General features: G+C 40.8%; 1 protein-coding gene across 2 annotated transcripts in view; it reads right to left on the bottom strand.

The window, feature by feature from the left end:
• Window positions 1-19,152, bottom strand: part of LOC129511173 (zinc finger protein 512) — a 65,260-nt gene that overhangs the window by 13,633 nt on the left and 32,475 nt on the right. For both annotated transcript variants that reach the window (XM_055327714.1, XM_055327715.1), the window contains 7 exons: window positions 4,179-4,363; window positions 3,440-3,535; window positions 3,057-3,140; window positions 2,292-2,416; window positions 1,492-1,578; window positions 972-1,073; window positions 196-363 (listed from right to left, as the gene is read on the bottom strand). In XM_055327714.1, the coding sequence (XP_055183689.1) occupies window positions 196-363; window positions 972-1,073; window positions 1,492-1,578; window positions 2,292-2,416; window positions 3,057-3,140; window positions 3,440-3,535; window positions 4,179-4,363 (847 nt within the window). The remainder of the gene's footprint in view (window positions 1-195; window positions 364-971; window positions 1,074-1,491; window positions 1,579-2,291; window positions 2,417-3,056; window positions 3,141-3,439; window positions 3,536-4,178; window positions 4,364-19,152) is intronic.

Genomic DNA, 19,152 nt, shown 5'->3' with positions numbered 1-19,152 from the left:
TGGATCTCTCTAACCTAATTATGTTCAAAAGGCAGAAATAAGAGAACCAAGGAAAAACATGGAAGAGAAAACAAAAGCATTCAAAGATTAAAAAGGGATACAAATGAAGAACCAAAGATGTATGGGAGGATGTAAGGTAAGTAGTCATCACAAAATAGATCCCCAAACAGGGTCTGGAAAGTAATCAGTACTCACAGGCCCATGCTCTGACCTCAGGTGATACGCAAGTCCAGCCTTCGATTTATATGGCTTTCCACAGTGGTGACACTTCAGGGTCATCTCCTCCAGCTCTGCAGCCCCTTTGCCACATTTTCTGACATGGTACAGATATCCCATGATGCTGGTGAAGCTACTAGAACAGCTCTGAATACAGGAGAGAGGCCTGAACTATAATCTTACATCTTTTGACGTGATTTCTCAATTTCTAAACAGCCACAAAGGACTCAATCATCACACAGATCCTCTGATATCGCTAGACCCTCTCCAACATCTCCCATTCTCACAACCCTTCCTTGTCCCTTGTCCCTGCCCTAACATCTGTCCTGTCTACCACCAAGAGTCATGTTCAATCAGTTGAGTCGACATTCAGTAAACTAGCACTGTCCATCTCCTCCGTGGCAGAGCGTCCTCTCTGGTCTGTGACTCAACTCCACCCCAGTAGCAAACACCCAGCAATGCCAAAGCTCCTCACAAGGAGACTGCTAGGAGCCTTTTCATCACACTAAAGAAAGATGGTCAAGAAACACCTCCAAACAAAGGGAAAGGGGAGAAAAATAAGTTTGTGGAGATGAGAAAGAAAATAAAGAACTATTAATGAATTCAAAACACCTGGAAAAGCAGGAGCCACTCTTATGCTGTAAGGTGACACAGACAAAGTCTACAAGAGAGAAGGAGGAGAAATGGAAGAAAGTAACAGAAAGACGTTGACTCAAGACTCCAGGCCGAAGGAGGTGCTGTCCCTGGGCTCTTACCTCACGCATGCACCTGAGCTTTCCCAGTCTCTTTAGAACTGTTCGGAGCCGTTCCCTCTCACTTGGCTCATCTATTTCATCTCCAGCCGCCTTCAAAATGGGCTAGAAAGCAAGAGAAGCAGACAAGAAGATGATTCACAGAAAAGACAGATACAGAAAAAAATTATATCATAGGAGAATCAAGGACTGGACTAGCACCTAAGCCGATGCCCATGAAGCTTAGTTATCTGACTCCTGGCTTTCTCCATCTTCTCCTAGACAGACAAGGAAGCAAATGCAATGCAAGTAAGAGTTCAGAGGCTCTATCTTCCAGGAGATGAACCCTTGAGGCTAACCGAAACACACAAATACCCAACAAGGATTTCATTTTGTGAAACTCTTCTATCGAAAGGGTGTTTTTAGACCCCTATAAAGCCCCAGAACCTAGGCACCTCCGCTGGGTTATCCACACTCATCTGTGTAAAGACATCCAAACACCAAACACACAGGCTCACTCATACGGTACCGAAGATACTCTTACCAAGCTATTATGATTTGCCATGACGTGATACTTCATCCCTGCCAGTGAACGAAGCTGTTTCCCACAATGATGACAAGTAAACATTTCCTACGAGGAAGAAAGACTGCTCAGTGCCAGGCTGTTCAACGGAGAAACAGAATGTTACAAAATCCTACTCAGAAGCTCTTGTCTGTATCTACCCTCATTTCCCAACCTCAACAGTCAATGAATCTCAAAATCCCACAACCTCAGTGTCATGTCCTCAAAGGCAAAGAAGTAAACTGCAACGCGTGTTTAAAGTAGCAAGAATTACCATTTACTAAGTGTCAATTATTTGTGGAGTGATGGGATGGGCACTTAGCACTATTATTTCTTTCTTAAGCTCTCTGGGACTACACAAAATAATTTTCTCTCTATTGTTTTTTAAGATTTTATTTATTTGCTCATGAGAGAGAGAGGCGGAGACACAGGCAGAGGGAGAAGCAGGCTCCATGCAGGGAGACCCCCTCGTGGGACTTGGGACTCATCCAGGTCTCCAGGATCACGCCCTAGGCAAGGCAATGCTAAACCACTGAGCCACATGCCCTTTTTCTCTCTCTTTTTTTAAATGAGAAAACCAAGGCCCACACTTGAAAAGCTAAAGGACAGTGAGTGGCTGAGTGAAGATTCAAACCCAAGTCTGTCAGACTCAAAAGCTTATGTTTTTTCCTTATAACACAATGCTGCTTTTTCTCCTGTGTAATCAGTATACCTGACGGCGAAAGATGTCTAAGGTATGGGAAAAGATCACAACCATCACAAAATGCCACAAAATCTCTAACCTGTTTGCAGGTCTCCATGTGTTTCTTTAAGCCCTCTATTGTCTTCCTCCCTACCGCCTGGCAAGTAGGACAGGAGACACTGCCTTTATCCACGATTTCTAAGTACCATTGTTCCTCCAAACTGCCTACAAAGGAGAAAAAGGAACACCTCATAATCTTCACAATTCTCTAGACAGGAAAAGCACAATCCTGAAGCTTAGTAAAAGTATCATAAAATGGTTTGCCCCCCTTCCTGGGGAAAAGAACCTTGCTGCAGATGATTTCTACCGATAATCTGTTTTCAGACAATCAGGAGTTTCTGAAACTCCTACTTCGTTCCCCATGATAAAAACCATCTAAGAACCACTCAAAAGCTCTAAGCGTCATGTTTTTTCTAGCTTTATTGAGGTATGACTGACAACGGGCAACATTTTCCTAGCAGCATCTAACAGCGGGATCCGAGATATATAGCAAGCCACGGGTGTGCTTGAGACTTTGTGAAGTGTTTTTATCCCATTTAGTCTCCTCGAAAATTCTGACTGCCTTCATTACCCCTATGGAGAGCAAGGAAACTGAAGCTTGCAGAAGTTAACTAGAGGGCAGCAGGCCAGAAAGCTAATTAAGAGCCAAACTTCAACAAGTGTCTGACTGGTTTCCAAACTCATGCCCTTAAGAACTGCCTCCTTAAAGAAACCCTGCTACATCATTCCTTTAATACCACCACCGCCGCCGCCACCACCAAGAGTGTGAGCACTAGGTACCCAAAGCGTCCAGCAGAACACATACCTGCTGCATAAGCTGGTGGTTCCTTCCGAATACGACGAGCCTGGGATTTGGGATTAGGTTGAGTTTTAGGCCGTTGCTTCCTCCCTGACGCAAGACAGAAACTTGAAGCCTAACATATCACCTTGCTACCCTTTCTCTACTACCAAAATCTCTTCCCTCCTCTTCCCGATACCCTGTGCCCCACTCCCTCAACCAACTGACCCTCTTAAGTTGTAACAGAAAAAAACAACAGGTAAGGTCAGGACGGAAGCCATTCCTTGCCAAGAAATCAAAAGGCTCACTAGGGTTCCAAGGGTCAAAACCCAAGGGCTTTCTCTCTTTCACCTCTAAGGAATAAAGCCCAGGCACCAAAGGAAAGAGAATGAGCCACACTACTCCCTTACCATAAAGCTTATGCTTCTTCTGAGGAAATTCTCCATAATCTTCATCTTCTTCCTGCCTGGGTTTCCTTTTTCCTTTGGTTGATATTCCACCAGACCCTGAAATACCAGAGGAAAACAAACAAAACCCTCAGTATGGCTTCCAAGTGAACATCTTGGCCTGCCTTCAAAACATCACTCACAAGACCACCACAGAGAAAGCTCACGAGCGAGCACAGGCCTCACAGAGGTGCTGTGACATTTTTAGGGAAGTTGGTAAAACTTCACCAACTTACACAACCTCCCCTTTTCCCTTTCCACTATTCTCCATCCCAAGTGATCAATTGTTCCCTATGAATAATAAGAGCCTGAAGGCAGTGTGCTTTCTTTGGTCTTGAATAGAGGCTCACAATGAAGGAGAAGAATTGTTCCAGAAAAAGGGCTGCTCAGGACCCTTGACACCATGCCCACCAAGACAACTGTACCTAGAATCACCCTAAGCATCGACAGAGGATCAAACTGGAACAGTGGGAAAGAGATTCAAATCATTTTTAGGGGACAGGCTGACACCGGTCTAACCTACAGGACTAAGATTAGCAGAATTTCACTCTAAGATAGAAGGACAGTTCACAAAGCTGAATAGTATGTGGCAGCCTAACACAAATGTGAGAAACACATATGTGATACTTAATACTTTAAGAGCCATTTACAACAGCTCCCTGGGGAGTACTCTGCCTTTGAAACATGACAGAGATACTGATACCTTCGACACGGGAAGCAGCAGCTGGCTTGACCCTTCTCATCTTCATCCAGTAGGTAGATTTTCGGAAGGATGTTGGAAAATCACTCACTGGCTCACATGAAGAGGCAGATGATGAACCGCTTAAGGAGTCATCGTGAGGGATAGTGTACTGGAAACTATTATCCTTTATGGAGCACTGGGGCCTGCTATTAATACGACATAGATATATATAGATATATATACCACAAAGGAGGATCTAGAGTTAAGTTCCTTTAATTATTTATATCCTCAGAAGACAAGTTGGTTATCTATGCAAAAACTAAGAAACTTGATAATAAAAACAGAATTGGGATTGTAATCTAACAACTACAATCGTTGATCAAATGCAGCATAGAAAATTATTATACTTCATTATAATGAGAAAGCAGTCCATTCATGATCATTCTGCAGCCCACATAGGCATTCTGTCCTAGGTTGATCAAAGAAAAGAAAGTAGTCAAAGTAATATGTGTTCTATGTGTTCTATGACCCTTCAGAAGAGCTCCTGGATCTGGAACCAGGTATGTCCAGGCCTCCCTATTTCTCTGACAGAGGGACAGTAACTAAATAGTATCCCTGAGACAACAGGAGGAAAAGAACAGTTTGTAGGGCCCTCGTTTGATCCATCTTCCCTCTCCCTTAGCCTTCTCCCTAAACCTGGTGTCACGGTTGTCCTGTCTCACTTAGGCAACATGATTCTTAACTCCCATAGTTCAAGGAACAGTGCTACCTTGTCTGAGGTAAGCCAGATCCAAATTTTCAAATCTAAGACCAGTAAGTATGTAGTTAGCAGACATTACTGAGTAACTACAAAGTGTCTTCTAGGTGGTTCAGAATGCACAGAAGAGCAGCAGTTCTCAAAGTGTTGTCCAAGGACCTCGAGACATTCCCTTTTCCAGCTAAAGATCTGTGTGAGGCCTATGTTAGGTTTATGGTTTAGAACGGTCACTCTGAATGCTATATGGAAGATGAAAAGGAAAAAAAAAGGGAAGATTGCCCATGGAGGAAGAGTGAATAAAGGAAGAGGGCTTAACAGTACAGGGAAGAGGTAAAAGGACTTGAACGAGGGTTTGGTAGTATAGGTAAGTTGGCAGATTCAAGATAACACGTTAGAGGTAAACCAGATAAGAATCACATAGAGGTTTGTGGTAGGAAGGAGTTGGAAGTAACACAGATGACCTTTCTTAAGAAAATCTATACATAAAATGTGATATATGCCTGTTATGGAATAGTATGTAGTTGGAAGCAACAAACTTAAAAAAAATTTTATTTATTTATTCATGAGAGACACAGAGAGAGACAGAGAGGCAGAGACATAGGCAGAGGGAGAAGCAGACTCCCCTCAAGGAGCCCAATGCGAGACTCGATCCCTGAATCCCAGGATCACACCCTGAGTCATCCACGCGTCCCAGCAACAAACCTTTTCTATACATAAGACATGAACATAACTGAAAAGCATACTGGTGAATGAAAAATAGAAAACAAGGGTGCCTGGGTGGCACAGCTCGTTAAGCATCTGACTCAGATTTGGTACAGGCCCTGACCTCAGGGCTGTTAGATCGAGCCCTGAGTCAGACTCCCTGCTCAGCGCTGAATCAGCTCGAGACTCTCTCTCCCTCTCCCTGTGCCCTCTACCCTCTACCCTGAGCATGTACACACATGCACGCTCTCTCTCTCTCTCCAAAAATAAATAAATCATTAGAAGAAAAAGGAAAAAGTAATAGAACAAGATTTAACTTCAATGTGGTAAATTAAAAACTAGTATACATGTAAACAACACTAGCTACTTTACAAGGATTCATAAATATTTAAGGACAAATATCAAACTCGCTAACACCGTTGTCTTTGAAAGGGAATGGGAATAAAGAAAACAGAAAATACTAGGAACTGATGATGTCAGTATGCTATGAACAGGGAAGAATGATTTCCAGTTCTTTGCACATGAGATCCAAAGTTACAAAGAATTTTAATACAGTGAAGTTATCATTCTGCCGCAGTGCATAAGGCCACTACGACCCATCCCCCCTGCTGATCACAACTGAAAATCCTGGACTCCGAAAAGTAAACAAAGCAGGTGGATTGTGGAGGGGAATCAAAATCAGGAGAAGTGACTCATATTGAGTGTGTTTCCCCATTTTTTGTTTTTCCTCACGTGGCTCTGCAATTAAGGGTGGGCCCCATTTGCAGAGCAGCATAGGCAGCCTAAATTCTAATAGAAACTCTAGAAACTCTATCTTTCTGGCAAGAGAAACCTGGAAAAGGGATCTCCATGGACAAAACTGTGTAAGAGAACTGTGGAGAAGAGACAGACAAGGAGGATGATCCCATAATTCTCTGTATGAATCTATACAAATCATGGCTTAATTCCAAATCTCATATGTGTGGAGCATACCCAAACCAGCTTAGCAAAGGCTTTGAAAAATGAAATAAGATGTGAACAAGCTGCACACCAGATTAACCTGAGAGAGCTGCTAGTAAAAGACAGACCCAAACCAATGTATCAAAAGCTTGGAGAAATGAAACAAGACTTGAAATACCTGAAAAAGTCTCAGACGAACCCCTAAGCAATTTAAGCAGAGGTAAACCAACATAGCAAAGACTCAAAGAATGAAACTAAGACTGAACCAATACCCTCAGAAAGCAAGACAGAACTATGGTCTGAACAGTGAACAGGTTACTTGCTAAAAGAAAAACAGCAATGATCGCCCAGAAGATTCTTTTTGATTTATTTGAATTCAATTAGCCAATCCCCCAGAAAATTATAAGAAGACCCAAAGTCTATACAAATAACATGCACTATCTTAGGAATAAATTCATAATGATGTAATACACAAAAAATGGGAAAATGTGCATAATTCTGAAAGGAATAGGTAATGAACAAATGTCAACCCCAAGATGATCCAGATGCCAGAAGTATAAAAAATTTAGGGCAACAATTATAACTATGACCCATGCAATACAGGAATACACACTTGAAATGAAGGACAAGGTAGAAATTCTGAGAAAAATAAAAACCATAAGAAAGAACTAATTGAATTTTTAAATATATTTTATTTATTTATTTGACAGAGAAAGAGAGACCACATGTACAAGCAGGGAGAGCAGCAGGCAGCAGGAGAGGGAGAAACTCTCTCTCAGCAGAGAGCCTGATGTGGAGCTCGATCCAAGGACCTTAGAATCAAGACCTAAGCTGAAAGTAGATACTTAACCACCCAGGAAAACTACTAATTGAAATTTTAGAACTGAAAAATACAATGTTTGAAATAAAACCAGAATGGGCTCAATAATAGAATGGAGATGACAAAGGAAAGAACTTAAAGACAAATTATCCAATCTGAAAAACAAAGAGGAAAAAGGTTGAAAAAGAGTAAACAGAGCCCCAACAACCTGTGGGTCAATACCAAAAGGTCTAACTTAAGTGTAGCCACAATCCCAGAAGGAAAGGAAAAAGAGACTGTGGCACAAAAATACATTTGAAAAATTTATGGTAGAAAATCACCGAAATTAATGAGACATAAATTTACAGATTCTAGGAGCTCAACAAATACTCAATAGGATAAACTCAAAGAAAAACACACCTAGACACATCTTAATGAAAATGTTCAAAACCGGGATGCCTGGGTGGCTCAGTGGTTGAGTGTCTGCCTTTGGCTCAGGGCATGATCCAGGGTGGAGTCCCACTACGGGCTCCTTGCAGGGAGCCTGGTTCTCTCTCTGCCTGTGTCTCTGCCTCTCTTTCCTCGTCTCTCATGAATAAATAAATACGAAAGAAAGAAAGAAAGAAAGAAAGAAAGAAAAGAAAGAAAGAAAGAAAGAAAGAAAGAAAAAGAAACTGTTCAGACCCAAAGAAATAAAAATCTAGAAAGCAGCTTTAAAAATGACATATTACAGGGGCACCTGGGTGGTTCACTTGGTTAAAGAGTCTCCTTAGACTCAGACACTGGGATCGAGCCCCACATTGAGCAGAGAGCCTGCTTATCCTTGTTCTCCCTGCTCATGTTCTCTCTTGCTATCTCTGTCTCTCTCTCTCAAATAATGAAGAAAATATTTTTTTAAATGACGTATTACATATAGAAAACAATGGTTTGATCACAGAATTCTCAACAGAAACCAAGGAGAACAGAAGATAGTATAACATCTTTAAAATCCTAAGAAAACGGATCCCTGGGTGGCGCAGCGGTTTAGCGCCTGCCTTTGGCCCAGGGCGCGATCCTGGAGACCCGGGATTGAATCCCACATCGGGCTCCCGGTGCATGGAGCCTGCTTCTCCCTCTGCCTGTGTCTCTGCCTCTCTCTCTCTCTCTCTCTCTCTCTGTGTGTGTGTGTGTGTGTGACTATCATAAATAAATAAAAATTTAAAAAAATAAAATAAAATAAAATAAAATCCTAAGAAAAATGATTTGGCAAACCAAATTTCTATACTCAGTGAAAATAAAGCTTAGATATACTTTTCACAAGAAAAAGAGAAAACGAAAATTTGTTGTTAGCAGACCTGCTCTATGAGAAATGTTAATGGAAATTATTCCAGATATGATGAAGGAAAAAGATACCAGAGAGAAATCTGGATTTTTAAGCACGAAGTGCAAAAGAAATGGTAAATAGCTGGGTAAATACGTTAACAATGACAACAACAGAAAACCCTGTTTAAAAAAAATTTTTAACATTCTCTGGTAGAGTTTTCAACATATGTAAATGTAATACTTATGACAGCTATAACTTATTGGTCAGCAGGCAGGGCTTAAACAATCTATATGGTTGTAAAGCTTCTACATTTAAGCAAAGTGGTAGTATATTAACTCAACCCTATGAAACAATAGGTATGTATATTATACTTCCTAGAGCAACCACTACACACAAGAGAAAGAGAAAAGAGAAAGAGTCAAAATCAGTAAACTAAAATCAGACACCAAATATTCAAATAATCCAAAAGAAGGTATAAGGAACAAAAAGCAGGGTACAAAGACACGTAATAAAAATGGCAGACCTAAATCCAACCATATCAATAATTAATTTAAATGTTTATGGTCTCCAGATTTGGGCAAGAATCCTCAATAAATGTTAAAAATGTTAAATGTTAAAAAAAAATAAAAATAAAAAAATAAATGTTTATGGTCTCAACACTCCAGTTAAAAAGTCAGAGACTGTTTAAGAGTGAATAAAAAGGCAATACTCTAGTACTCTAGTAATACTCTTGAACAACACGAATCTGAACTGTATGGATCCACTTATACATGGATTTTATTTAATATACAGTACAGTATTATAAATGTCAATAAATAAATAAACTTTTTTAAAAAGATTATTTATTCATGAGACACAGAGAGAGAGAGAGGCAGACACATAGGTAGAGGGAGAAGCAGGCTCCCCACAGGGAGCCCAATGCAGGACTTGATCTCAGGACCCTGGAATCACAACCTGAGCAAAAGGCAGACACTCAACCACCGAGCCACCCAGGTGCCCCCTTTTCCTTGTCATTTTAATAATATTTTATTTCCTCTAGCTTACTTTATTGTAAGAACACCATAGTATATAATATGTATAACACACAAAATATGTGTTAATTGACTGTTCATGTGATCAGTAAGACTTCCAGCAACAATAGGCTATTAGTAGTTACTTTTGGGGGGAGTGGATTTTCAACTGTGTTGTGGTCAGCATCCCTAACCCCTGTGTTGTTCAAGGGTCAACTAAGTGTAAATTGTGCCAAAAGTGGCAGACTTCTTTTCTTTTCTTTTTTTTTTTTTAATATATTTAAGTAATCTCTATACCCAATGTGGCCCCTGAACTCGTGACCCGGAGATCAAGAGTCAAATGCTCCTCCAACTGAGCCAGCCATGTGTCCCCACACTTTTAGTGTAAAAACATATGGAGACTGGACATAAATGGATGAAAAAATTAAACTACACAATCAGCAAACAGAAGAAGTCTGAAATGGCTATTTTGATACCAGATACAATGGACTTCAAGACAAGAGTATCACCAGAGATAGAAATAGACACATATCATACTGATAAAAGTAACAAATCATCACAAAGAAACAATTCCTCATTTTATGTGGCTAGCAGTAGAGGATCAAAGTACACAAAGCAAAACTGATAGAATTAAAGCAAAAAAATAACAATTCTACAGTCTTAGAAGGAAATTTTAAGACTTCCTTCTTTCAGGAAGTGATAGAACTAGACAAAAATTCAGTAAAGACATAGAAGATCTGAACAACAATATTAGCTACCTTATTCTAGATCACTTTATTGAACAACACATTCAACAACTACAGAATATACATTCTTTTCAAGTAGACATTGTGCATTCAACAAGATAAAGAATAACTCTAAACTTAGAAAGAGGAAAATCGGGCAGCCCCGGTGGCTCAGTGGTTTTGCGCCGCCTTCAGTCAAGGGCCTGATCCTGGAGACCCAGGATCGAGCCCCATGTCTGGCTCCCTCCATGGAACCTGCTTCTCCCTCTGTGTCTCTGCCTCTCTATCTCTCTCTCTGTCTCATGAATCAATAAGTAAAATCTTTAACAAAATAAAAAGAGGAAAATCATTCATGTATTCTCTGACCACATCAGAATTAAATTAGAAATCAAGATCAGGGATCCCTGGGTGGCGCAGCGGTTTGGCGCCTGCCTTTGGCCCAGGGCGCGATCCTGGAGACCGGGATCGAGTCCCACGTCGGGCTCCCTGCATGGAGCCTGCTTCTCCCTCTGCTTGTGTCTCTGCCTCTCTCTCTCTCTCTCTCTCTCTCTCTCTCTCTCTGTGTGTGACTATCATAAAGAAATAAAAAATTAAAAAAATTAAAAAAAAGAAATCAAGATCAGTAAGATATTTAAAATTAAAAATAAATCCTGAAATTAAATAATCTCCTTGTAAATAATTCATAGGTCAAAAAGAAATCACAAGAGAAATACAAAGTAACAACAAAAATACACATATCAAAATTTGTGGATTGCAACCAAAGTGGCACTCAGAAGGAAACTTAAAAGCTCTAAATACTCCTATTACAAAATTAGACCTAAAATCTAATTTCCTGACAATACTTCATCTTAAGATACCTTACAAAGGGCAAAGTAAACCCAAAATAGAAGGAAAAATATAACAAAGAGGAGGAATTCATGAATTAGGACAGCACAGAAAATCTGGTTCTTTAAAAAGATCAACAAAATTGACAATCCTGTGGTTAGACTGACATACTAGCAGCAAGCAACTAGAAATGAACTTATTAAAAGTTATTATTTACAGTAATATTAAAAACACACACACAAAAAAACACCTAAGAACAAATCGAACAAAAGATAACCAAGACTTTTATAATGAAAACTACAGCATGTTGGTGAGAGAAGTTAGGGATCTAAATAAAGGAAAAATACAGCATGCTCATAAGTCAGAAAACTCAGTATTGTTAAAATTGCAATTCTCCCCAAACTGATCTACTGATTCAATATATACTACTCATCAATACTCCAGCATGCTTCTTTTTATAGAAATTGACAAACTAACTCTAGAATTTATGTAAAAAGACAAAGAAACTAGAATAAATAAACTTTTAAAAAGAACAATAGAGTTAGATGACTTACCCTATCTGATTTCAAGACTTACTCTAATCTCACAGTATGAAGACAGTTTTAGTATTGGCAAAAAGATAGATATATACACCAGCGGAACAGAATAAGAAGTCCGGAAACAGACCCACACATATATACGTTTACATAATTACTGACCAAGGTGCCAATGCAATTGAATAAGGAAAAGAAAGTCTTAACAACAGAATATATAAAATTTAAAGAAATTGACATTGATTCTTAGGATATACCATGCACAAAAAATTAACTCTAAACGAGTTATATATCTAATGTAAAACCTAGAAAAAGTCTAGAAAAGGAGAAAATCTTTGCAAATAGGGATGGCAAGGTTTTCTCAAATACATACAAAAAAAGCATGACATATAGAAGGAAAAAATAACATTTTAATTATTTTTGATGATAAATTAAAACTGTTGGTCTTCAAGGCGCCTCAGTGCTAGGTTAATTGAGTGACTTCAGCTGAGGTCATGTCATGATCTCAGAGTCCTGGGATAGAGCCTCAAGTTGGGCTCCACACACAGCTGGGAGTCTGCTCAGAATTCTCTCCCTCTGCTCATCCCTTTTCTTGGTAAACTAAACACTAAATCTTTAAAAAATAAACAAAACTATTGATTTTTAAAATTAATTAATTTTTTTAATTTATTGTATTTTTTTATTGGAGTTTGATTTGCCAACATATAGCATAACCCAGTGCTCCTCCTGTCAAATGTCCTCCTCAGTGCCCATCACCCAGTCACCCCAACCCCCGGCCCACCTCCCTTTCCACCACCCCTTGTTTGTTTCCCAGAGTTAGGTGTCTCTCATATTCTGTCATCCTCACTGATATTTCCCACTCATTTTCTCACCTTTCCCCTTTAATCCCTTTCACTATTTTTTATATTCCCCAAATAAATGAGACCATATAATGTCTGTCCTTCTCTGACTTACTTCACTCAGCATAATACCCTCCGGTTACATCCACGTCGAAACAAATGGTGGGTATTTGTCATTTCTAATGGCTGAGTAATATTCCATTGTATATATAGAGCACATCTTCTTTATCCATTCATCTTTCAAGGGACACCAAGGCTCCTCCCACAGTTTGCCTATTGTGTACATTGCTGCTATACACATTGGGGTGCAGGAGTCCTGCCATTTCACTGCATCTGTATCTTTGGGGTAAATCACCACCAGTGCAATTGCTGGGTCGTAGAGCAGATCTATTTTTAAGTCTTTGAGGAACCTCCACACAGTTTTCCAGAGTGGATGCACCAGTTCACATTCCCACCAACAGTGCAAGAGGGTTCCCCTTTCTCCACATCCTCTCCAACATTTGTTGTTTCCTGTCTTGTTAATTTTCACCATTCACCCTGTTGTGAGGTGGTATCTCATTGCGGTTTTGATTTGTATTTCCCTGAGGGCAAGTGATGCGGAGCATTTTCTCATGTGCTTGTTGGCCATATCTATGTCTTCCTCTGTGAAATTTCTGTTCATGTCTTTTGCCCATTTCATGATTGGATTAACACTACTGATCTTTAAAACACACCATTAAAGGGATGCCTGAGTGGCTCAGTGTTTTAAAAATAAATAATATTTAAAAATAAATAATACATACATACATACATACATACATACATACATACATACAAATACCATTAAGAAAAATAAAATGCAAACCAGAGACTGGAAGAAAATATTCAAGACATATCTATCAAACATACTGTATTCAGAATATAATTTTTAAAAATACTACAATTCCATAGCAAGACAGACAACTCAACTTTTTTAAATGGGCCAAAGAGGGGTGCTTGGGTGTCTCAGTTGGTTAAGCTTCTGTCTTCAGCTCAGGTCATGATCCAGTCCTGGGATCAAGCCCCTAGTCAGGCTTCCTGCTTGGCAAAGAGTCGGCTTCTCCCTCTACACCTCTCCCTACTTGTGTTCATTCCTTCTCTCATATTCTATCAAGTAAATAAATAACAAAATCTTTATTTCTTTTTTTAAGATTTTATTTATGTATTCATGAGAGACACAGAGAGAGGCAGAGACACAGGCAGAGGGAGAAGCAGGCTCCATACAGGAAGCCCCATGCAGGACTCAATCCCGGGATTCCCGGACTCAGGGATTACACCCTGAGCCAAAGGTAGACGCTCAACTGCTGAGCCACCCAGGAACCCCAAAAACAAATCTTTAAATGGGCAAAAGATATGAACAGGTACTTCCCAGAAGATATATGAAAGGCTAATTAAGCACATGAACAGATGTTCTATATCATTATTCATTAGGAAAATGTTAACTAAAATCATAATGAAACACCACTATACACCCTTAAAATTGGCTAAAATTAAAGACTTATTCCTATACACTGCTGGTAGTAATATAAAATTATACCACCAATTTGGAAAACAGGCAATTTTTTAAAAAGTTTAACATACTCCAGACATATGACCAATCAACCTAAGATGGCATATCTTGGTAAAACAGTATCATCTCAGGTATTTATCAAGAGAAAAAGAAAAAAAATATTTCCCACACAGAGATGTGCACATGGATGTTCAGAACAGCTTTACTTTAATACTCCCAGAATGAAAATAACCCAAATGTCCATCAAGGAAGATGGCTAAACAAATCATGGTATACCTATAATGAAATTCTATTCAGCAATAAAAAATAGTTCTCATTCAAAACCATTATTTTGAATGAAAAAAAAAATCATGCAAAAATAGAACATACTACCTGATTTCATTTATATAAAATCCTAGAACATGCAAACCACTGTATGGTGACAGAAAGAAAGGTCAGTGTTGTCTGGGAACAGGAGTAGAGAAAGAAATGGATGACAAAGGAACCAAAAAAAACTTTGGGGAGGGATAGAAATGTTATCTGGACTGTGGTGACACTGTTATGGTTATTTACATATGTCAAAGCTAATCAGTATTGTTTCACTCATACATGGAATATAAGAAATAGTCAAAAGGATTATAAGGGAAAGGGGGGAATTGAGTGGGAAAAATTAGAGAGGAAGACAAACCATGAGACTCCTAACTGAGAAACAAAAAAGGATTGAGGAAGGGGAGGTTGGTGGAGGGGATGGGGTAACTGGGAGATGGGCAATGAGGAGGGTACTTGATGGGATGAGCACTGGGTGTTATACTCTATGTTGACAAATTGAATTTAAATTAAAAAAAATGTAAAAAAAAGGGCAGCCGGGGTGGCTCAGCGGTTTAGTGCCACCTTCAGCCCAAGGCCTGATCCTGGAGACCCGGGATCAAGTCCCACGTCAGGCTCCCTGCATGGAGCCTGCTTCTCCCTCTGCCTGTGTCTCTGCCTCTCTCTCTCTCTCTCTCTCTCTGTGTGTGTCTCATGAATAAACTGCCTGTGTCTCTGCCTCTCTCTCTCTCTCTCTCTCTCTGTGTGTGTCTCATGAATAAATGAACACAATCTTTAAAAAAAATGTAAAAAAAAAAGAGCTGATCATACTATATGCTTTAAATATGTATACTGTAAAGATGCATTCTATTGTACTTCAATGATACCTCAATAAAAGTATAAAAAATTTTAACAGGAATTAGCAGTACTCTAGGACCAAAACCCACCATCCAAAACAATGGGAAAAATCTCTACTTGCAAGACTTGATAGTATCAGGAGGCCAATAAGAGTCAAGTCCCCTCTGACTCCTCTTAGGAAACTGTCACCATAGGAATTTCTTCACTGTCTCCTCTCAGAGGGACTGCGACATCTCCTCTCAGAGGGACTGCGATGGCTCTTCTGAGAAGGACTGCGATGGCTCCCCTGAGAGGGACGGTGATGGCTCTTCTGAGAAGGACTGCAATGGCTCCTCTCAGAGGGACTGTAATGGCTCTTCTGAGAAGGACTGCAACGGCTCCACTGAGAGGGACGGTGATGGCTCTTCTGAGAAGGACTGCGATGGCTCCACTGAGAGGGACGGTGATGGCTCTTCTGAGAAGGACTGTGATGATGGCTCCTCTCAGAGGGACTGTGATGGCTCTTCTGAGAAGGACTGCAATGGCTCCACTGAGGAGGGACTGGTGATGGCTCTTTCTGAGAAGGACTGCGATGATGGCTCCTCTCAGGGGGACTGTGATGGCTCTTCTGAGAAGGACTGTGAGGGCTCCTCTCAGAGGGACTGTGATGTCTTATTTCAGAGAGACTGTGATGGCTCCTATCAGAGGGACTGTGATGACTCTTTTGAGGACTTCGAAGGCTCCTCTCAGAGGGACTGTGATGGCTCTTTTGAGGACTTCGATGGCTCCTCTCAGGGGGACTGTGATGGCTCTTTTGAAAAGGACCACGATGGCTCCTCTCAGAGGCACTGTGGTGGCTCTTTTGAGAAGGACCGTGATGCCTCCTCTCAGGGGGACTGTGTTGGCTCTTCTGAGAAGAACTTCGATGGCTCCTCTCAGAGGGACTGCGACATCTCCTCTCGGAGGGACTGCGATGGCTCCTGACAGAGGAATTATATGGGGTTCTCTCCCTTAAGAAGCTGTGGTTTTGCTTCTTGGGTGTGAGTTTCTCTTTAAGGTGTCTGTGTGAGGTTCTGTGAAGTGAACCATGTACATTTCTCCCTCCGACTTGAACTCCGGTTCCTGTTTTGGAGTTCTTGGACTCCTGGCTAGAGATTTCACTTCTGTAGAGCTTTTTCTTACCTTTGCTGCTATAGTCATTTTGAACAATACCCATAGGCTGTCCAAGTGAACTGGTTTTGAAAGCGGCACTTCCTTGGGAAACTATGGGCTTAGGCAGTTGGGTACGTCTGAGTTGGAAAGAGCTATCTCTTTCTGGTCGTTGAGCTGATCTGAATTGCTCTATTTCTTCCCATAACATGTTCTGCTTAGTGGCTATGTCTGTTGGCTTTACCTTAACAACTGACACCCTGTCTCTTTTGATATCTCTTGCTAGGTAATCATTTCTGGCTTTTTGTTTTAGATGCTGGTTTTTGCTTGACCACGAATGGTCTGGCCTTGGCCTGTCCACGGGCTTCTGCCCAGCAGAAGTCATAATTCTGTGTGCTGTCTGCAATGCTTGCTTTAGGCCTTGAAAAAGCAGTTGAATGAATTTGGGGTGGGAGGATTTCTTAGATTGTCTTCTTAAAGAGGCAGAAGTAGTCTGAGATGTTCCAGTCCTCTTGCTTCTTACCTGGGCTGGTAATTCCCTAGAAGGACTCTGTATTATGCTTCTACCATTTGTGTAGAGTTTTGTGTTTTGTGTTCTGCTTCCCTTGGTGATTCTTTTCATTGGGTATGGGTATTTTGAATTATGGGTCTTTTTGGTTTTCCTTTTAGCCCATTTTACATTCTGATTGCTTTCAGAGACACTCTCTGGTAGAGAGTGAACCTGAGTAAATTCATAGAGCCCCGGCTTTCTAATTTCTGTCTTTCCTACTAGGTCAGGGCCTCTATAATGCCTTCGCCTGATGTGGACTTGTACAGGAGAAGGAGACTGGGAAGATCCAGACTGGAAATATATCGTAGAAGTAGGACTCTTGGAAGCTCGAGTATAGACTTTCGCTGTCCTTAGCGATGGTGATATAGGACTTCGTGGTGTGATGGATCTGTCTCTTCTGTGGTACTTTGGGACTTGGGGTCTTTTCCCAGTTTGCAACCTAAAGCCAAGTTGCAACCTAATCTCTCCGTGGCCCTCAGGAGTGCGTACAAGGTGGAGCTGTGGATAGATAAGAAGGTAAGGTCCGAAAGTGCCCTGTAATTTATGACAGCAATTAAATCCTGCACATCGGCCACACTGTAAGCAGATAGGGTATTTTAAAACCAGACCTGAAGTTAGAGGTGGAGGTACATTTGGGGGTATTTGACTCCTTAACAGTTTTGCTGCTATTTTTAGCTGCAGATCTTGTAGCAACTGGAACTGTTCTGAGAAGTCAGTCTTGGCCTGGTGGGGAAGATAACTTGGCTTGAGACTGTGTTGGGACTCAAACCTCAAAGAGTTCTCACTCTCTTCCACTGGAACAGAATCTTTCCTGGTGAAAACTATATTGAAGGAAGACTCTAGCTGTACTGGGGCAGGAGGCTGGCCCTCTGAAACAGGTATGTGCTGAATGACGTCCTGGGATATATCAGTGAGCTTTGAACTTTTCTTTAATCTCACTCTAGTCCCAGAATATTGCTGTATTATGGAGGACATGGAGCTACGTGTCCATATTCTTAAGGCTGTTCTTTGCTCGTGACCACGACATGAAGTGTGCCTCTGAATGTAGTTTCTGGCCACTGAAGGCTGAGGAATAACACCTCGACCTTTCTCTAGCAGACTCTGGGAAGGCTTCATCAGTTCAGCTGGAACCCCAAATAAATTCTGGATAGATTGACGGATATCTCTAGTGGCTCTTTCCATTAAAGACGTTGGAGAACAAAGCTTCCTTTCCATCGTGGTTCCCAAGACATCCCCCAACATTAGCATATTGGAGAGATATTTTCGAGGTAGTCGCTGTCTCCAGGAGTGATTCTCCCAGACGTTCTGTTGTCTGCCCAGGACAGAGCAGGTAAGGCCTCTTTGAGTTCTGGAGCCTGAGTGGAATGTCCTAGGTGGTGATCTCCAGCTTTGTGGTGGATGTTGGGATAGGCCCTGGAGTGAGTTCCCTAGCTCTTCCACCTGCTTCTTGTCAGTCGTCTTAGATATGACACCCACTCCTGAGATCTCAAAATGTGGAGTTTCTACAATGTTAGCTATCTTAGCAGAGAGTTGATTATGAAGGGAAAAGGGAAGAGTTGAAGATTGTATCATAGTAGGGTCTATAAAGGACTCTTCAGGCTGAAAAATATCTGTCCCAATGTTTTTTATATACAAGGCCCTTGATAGTTCTGGCATCTCAAAATCACAAAGGCTTCCGAATTCTGTTTCACCAGAACTTGAGGTGAGGGAGTTGGAAGAGTTATGGAGAAATCTAGAGAAATAATTCCCTATTTGTAACTCCTCTCTTGATGTAAAATCCTCACATTCCCTATTCTGATATACCCGTCGTAGATTCAAATCCTCAGATTCCATCATTTGAGGAGGCCTTATTTTTATCCCTATTGCTTTCACAGCCTGAAGCTCTTGTTCATGAGTGAACACTGCAGGCTCCTCAAAGGGACATGCTGGCTGTGAGAGTAATTCTGCAGATTTCACATGGGTATTTGGCCTTGGAGTTAATTCCACGGGTTCTACCATTTCTTGAAGATCCAAACAATCTATTACTTCTATCGCTGATCCTAATGCTACTCCTATTGGTTCTACAACCTGAGGAATCGGCCCTGGTGCTAACTCCTCAGATTTTACAATTTGAAGTGATGGCCATGGGATTAACACAGTCTTTACGATCTGAAAGCCTGTCAACTTCATTATGTCCAAAATTTGGTGTGTTGGCTCTGTGGTTAATTCTTTAGA

The sequence above is a fragment of the Nyctereutes procyonoides genome, unplaced genomic scaffold (genome assembly GCF_905146905.1).
Source record: "Nyctereutes procyonoides isolate TBG_1078 unplaced genomic scaffold, NYPRO_anot_genome, whole genome shotgun sequence".
In the NCBI taxonomy this organism is placed as follows: Eukaryota; Metazoa; Chordata; class Mammalia; order Carnivora; family Canidae; genus Nyctereutes; species Nyctereutes procyonoides.
Note: the sequence above shows the minus strand (reverse complement) of the source record. Positions and strands in the feature narration are given on the sequence as shown.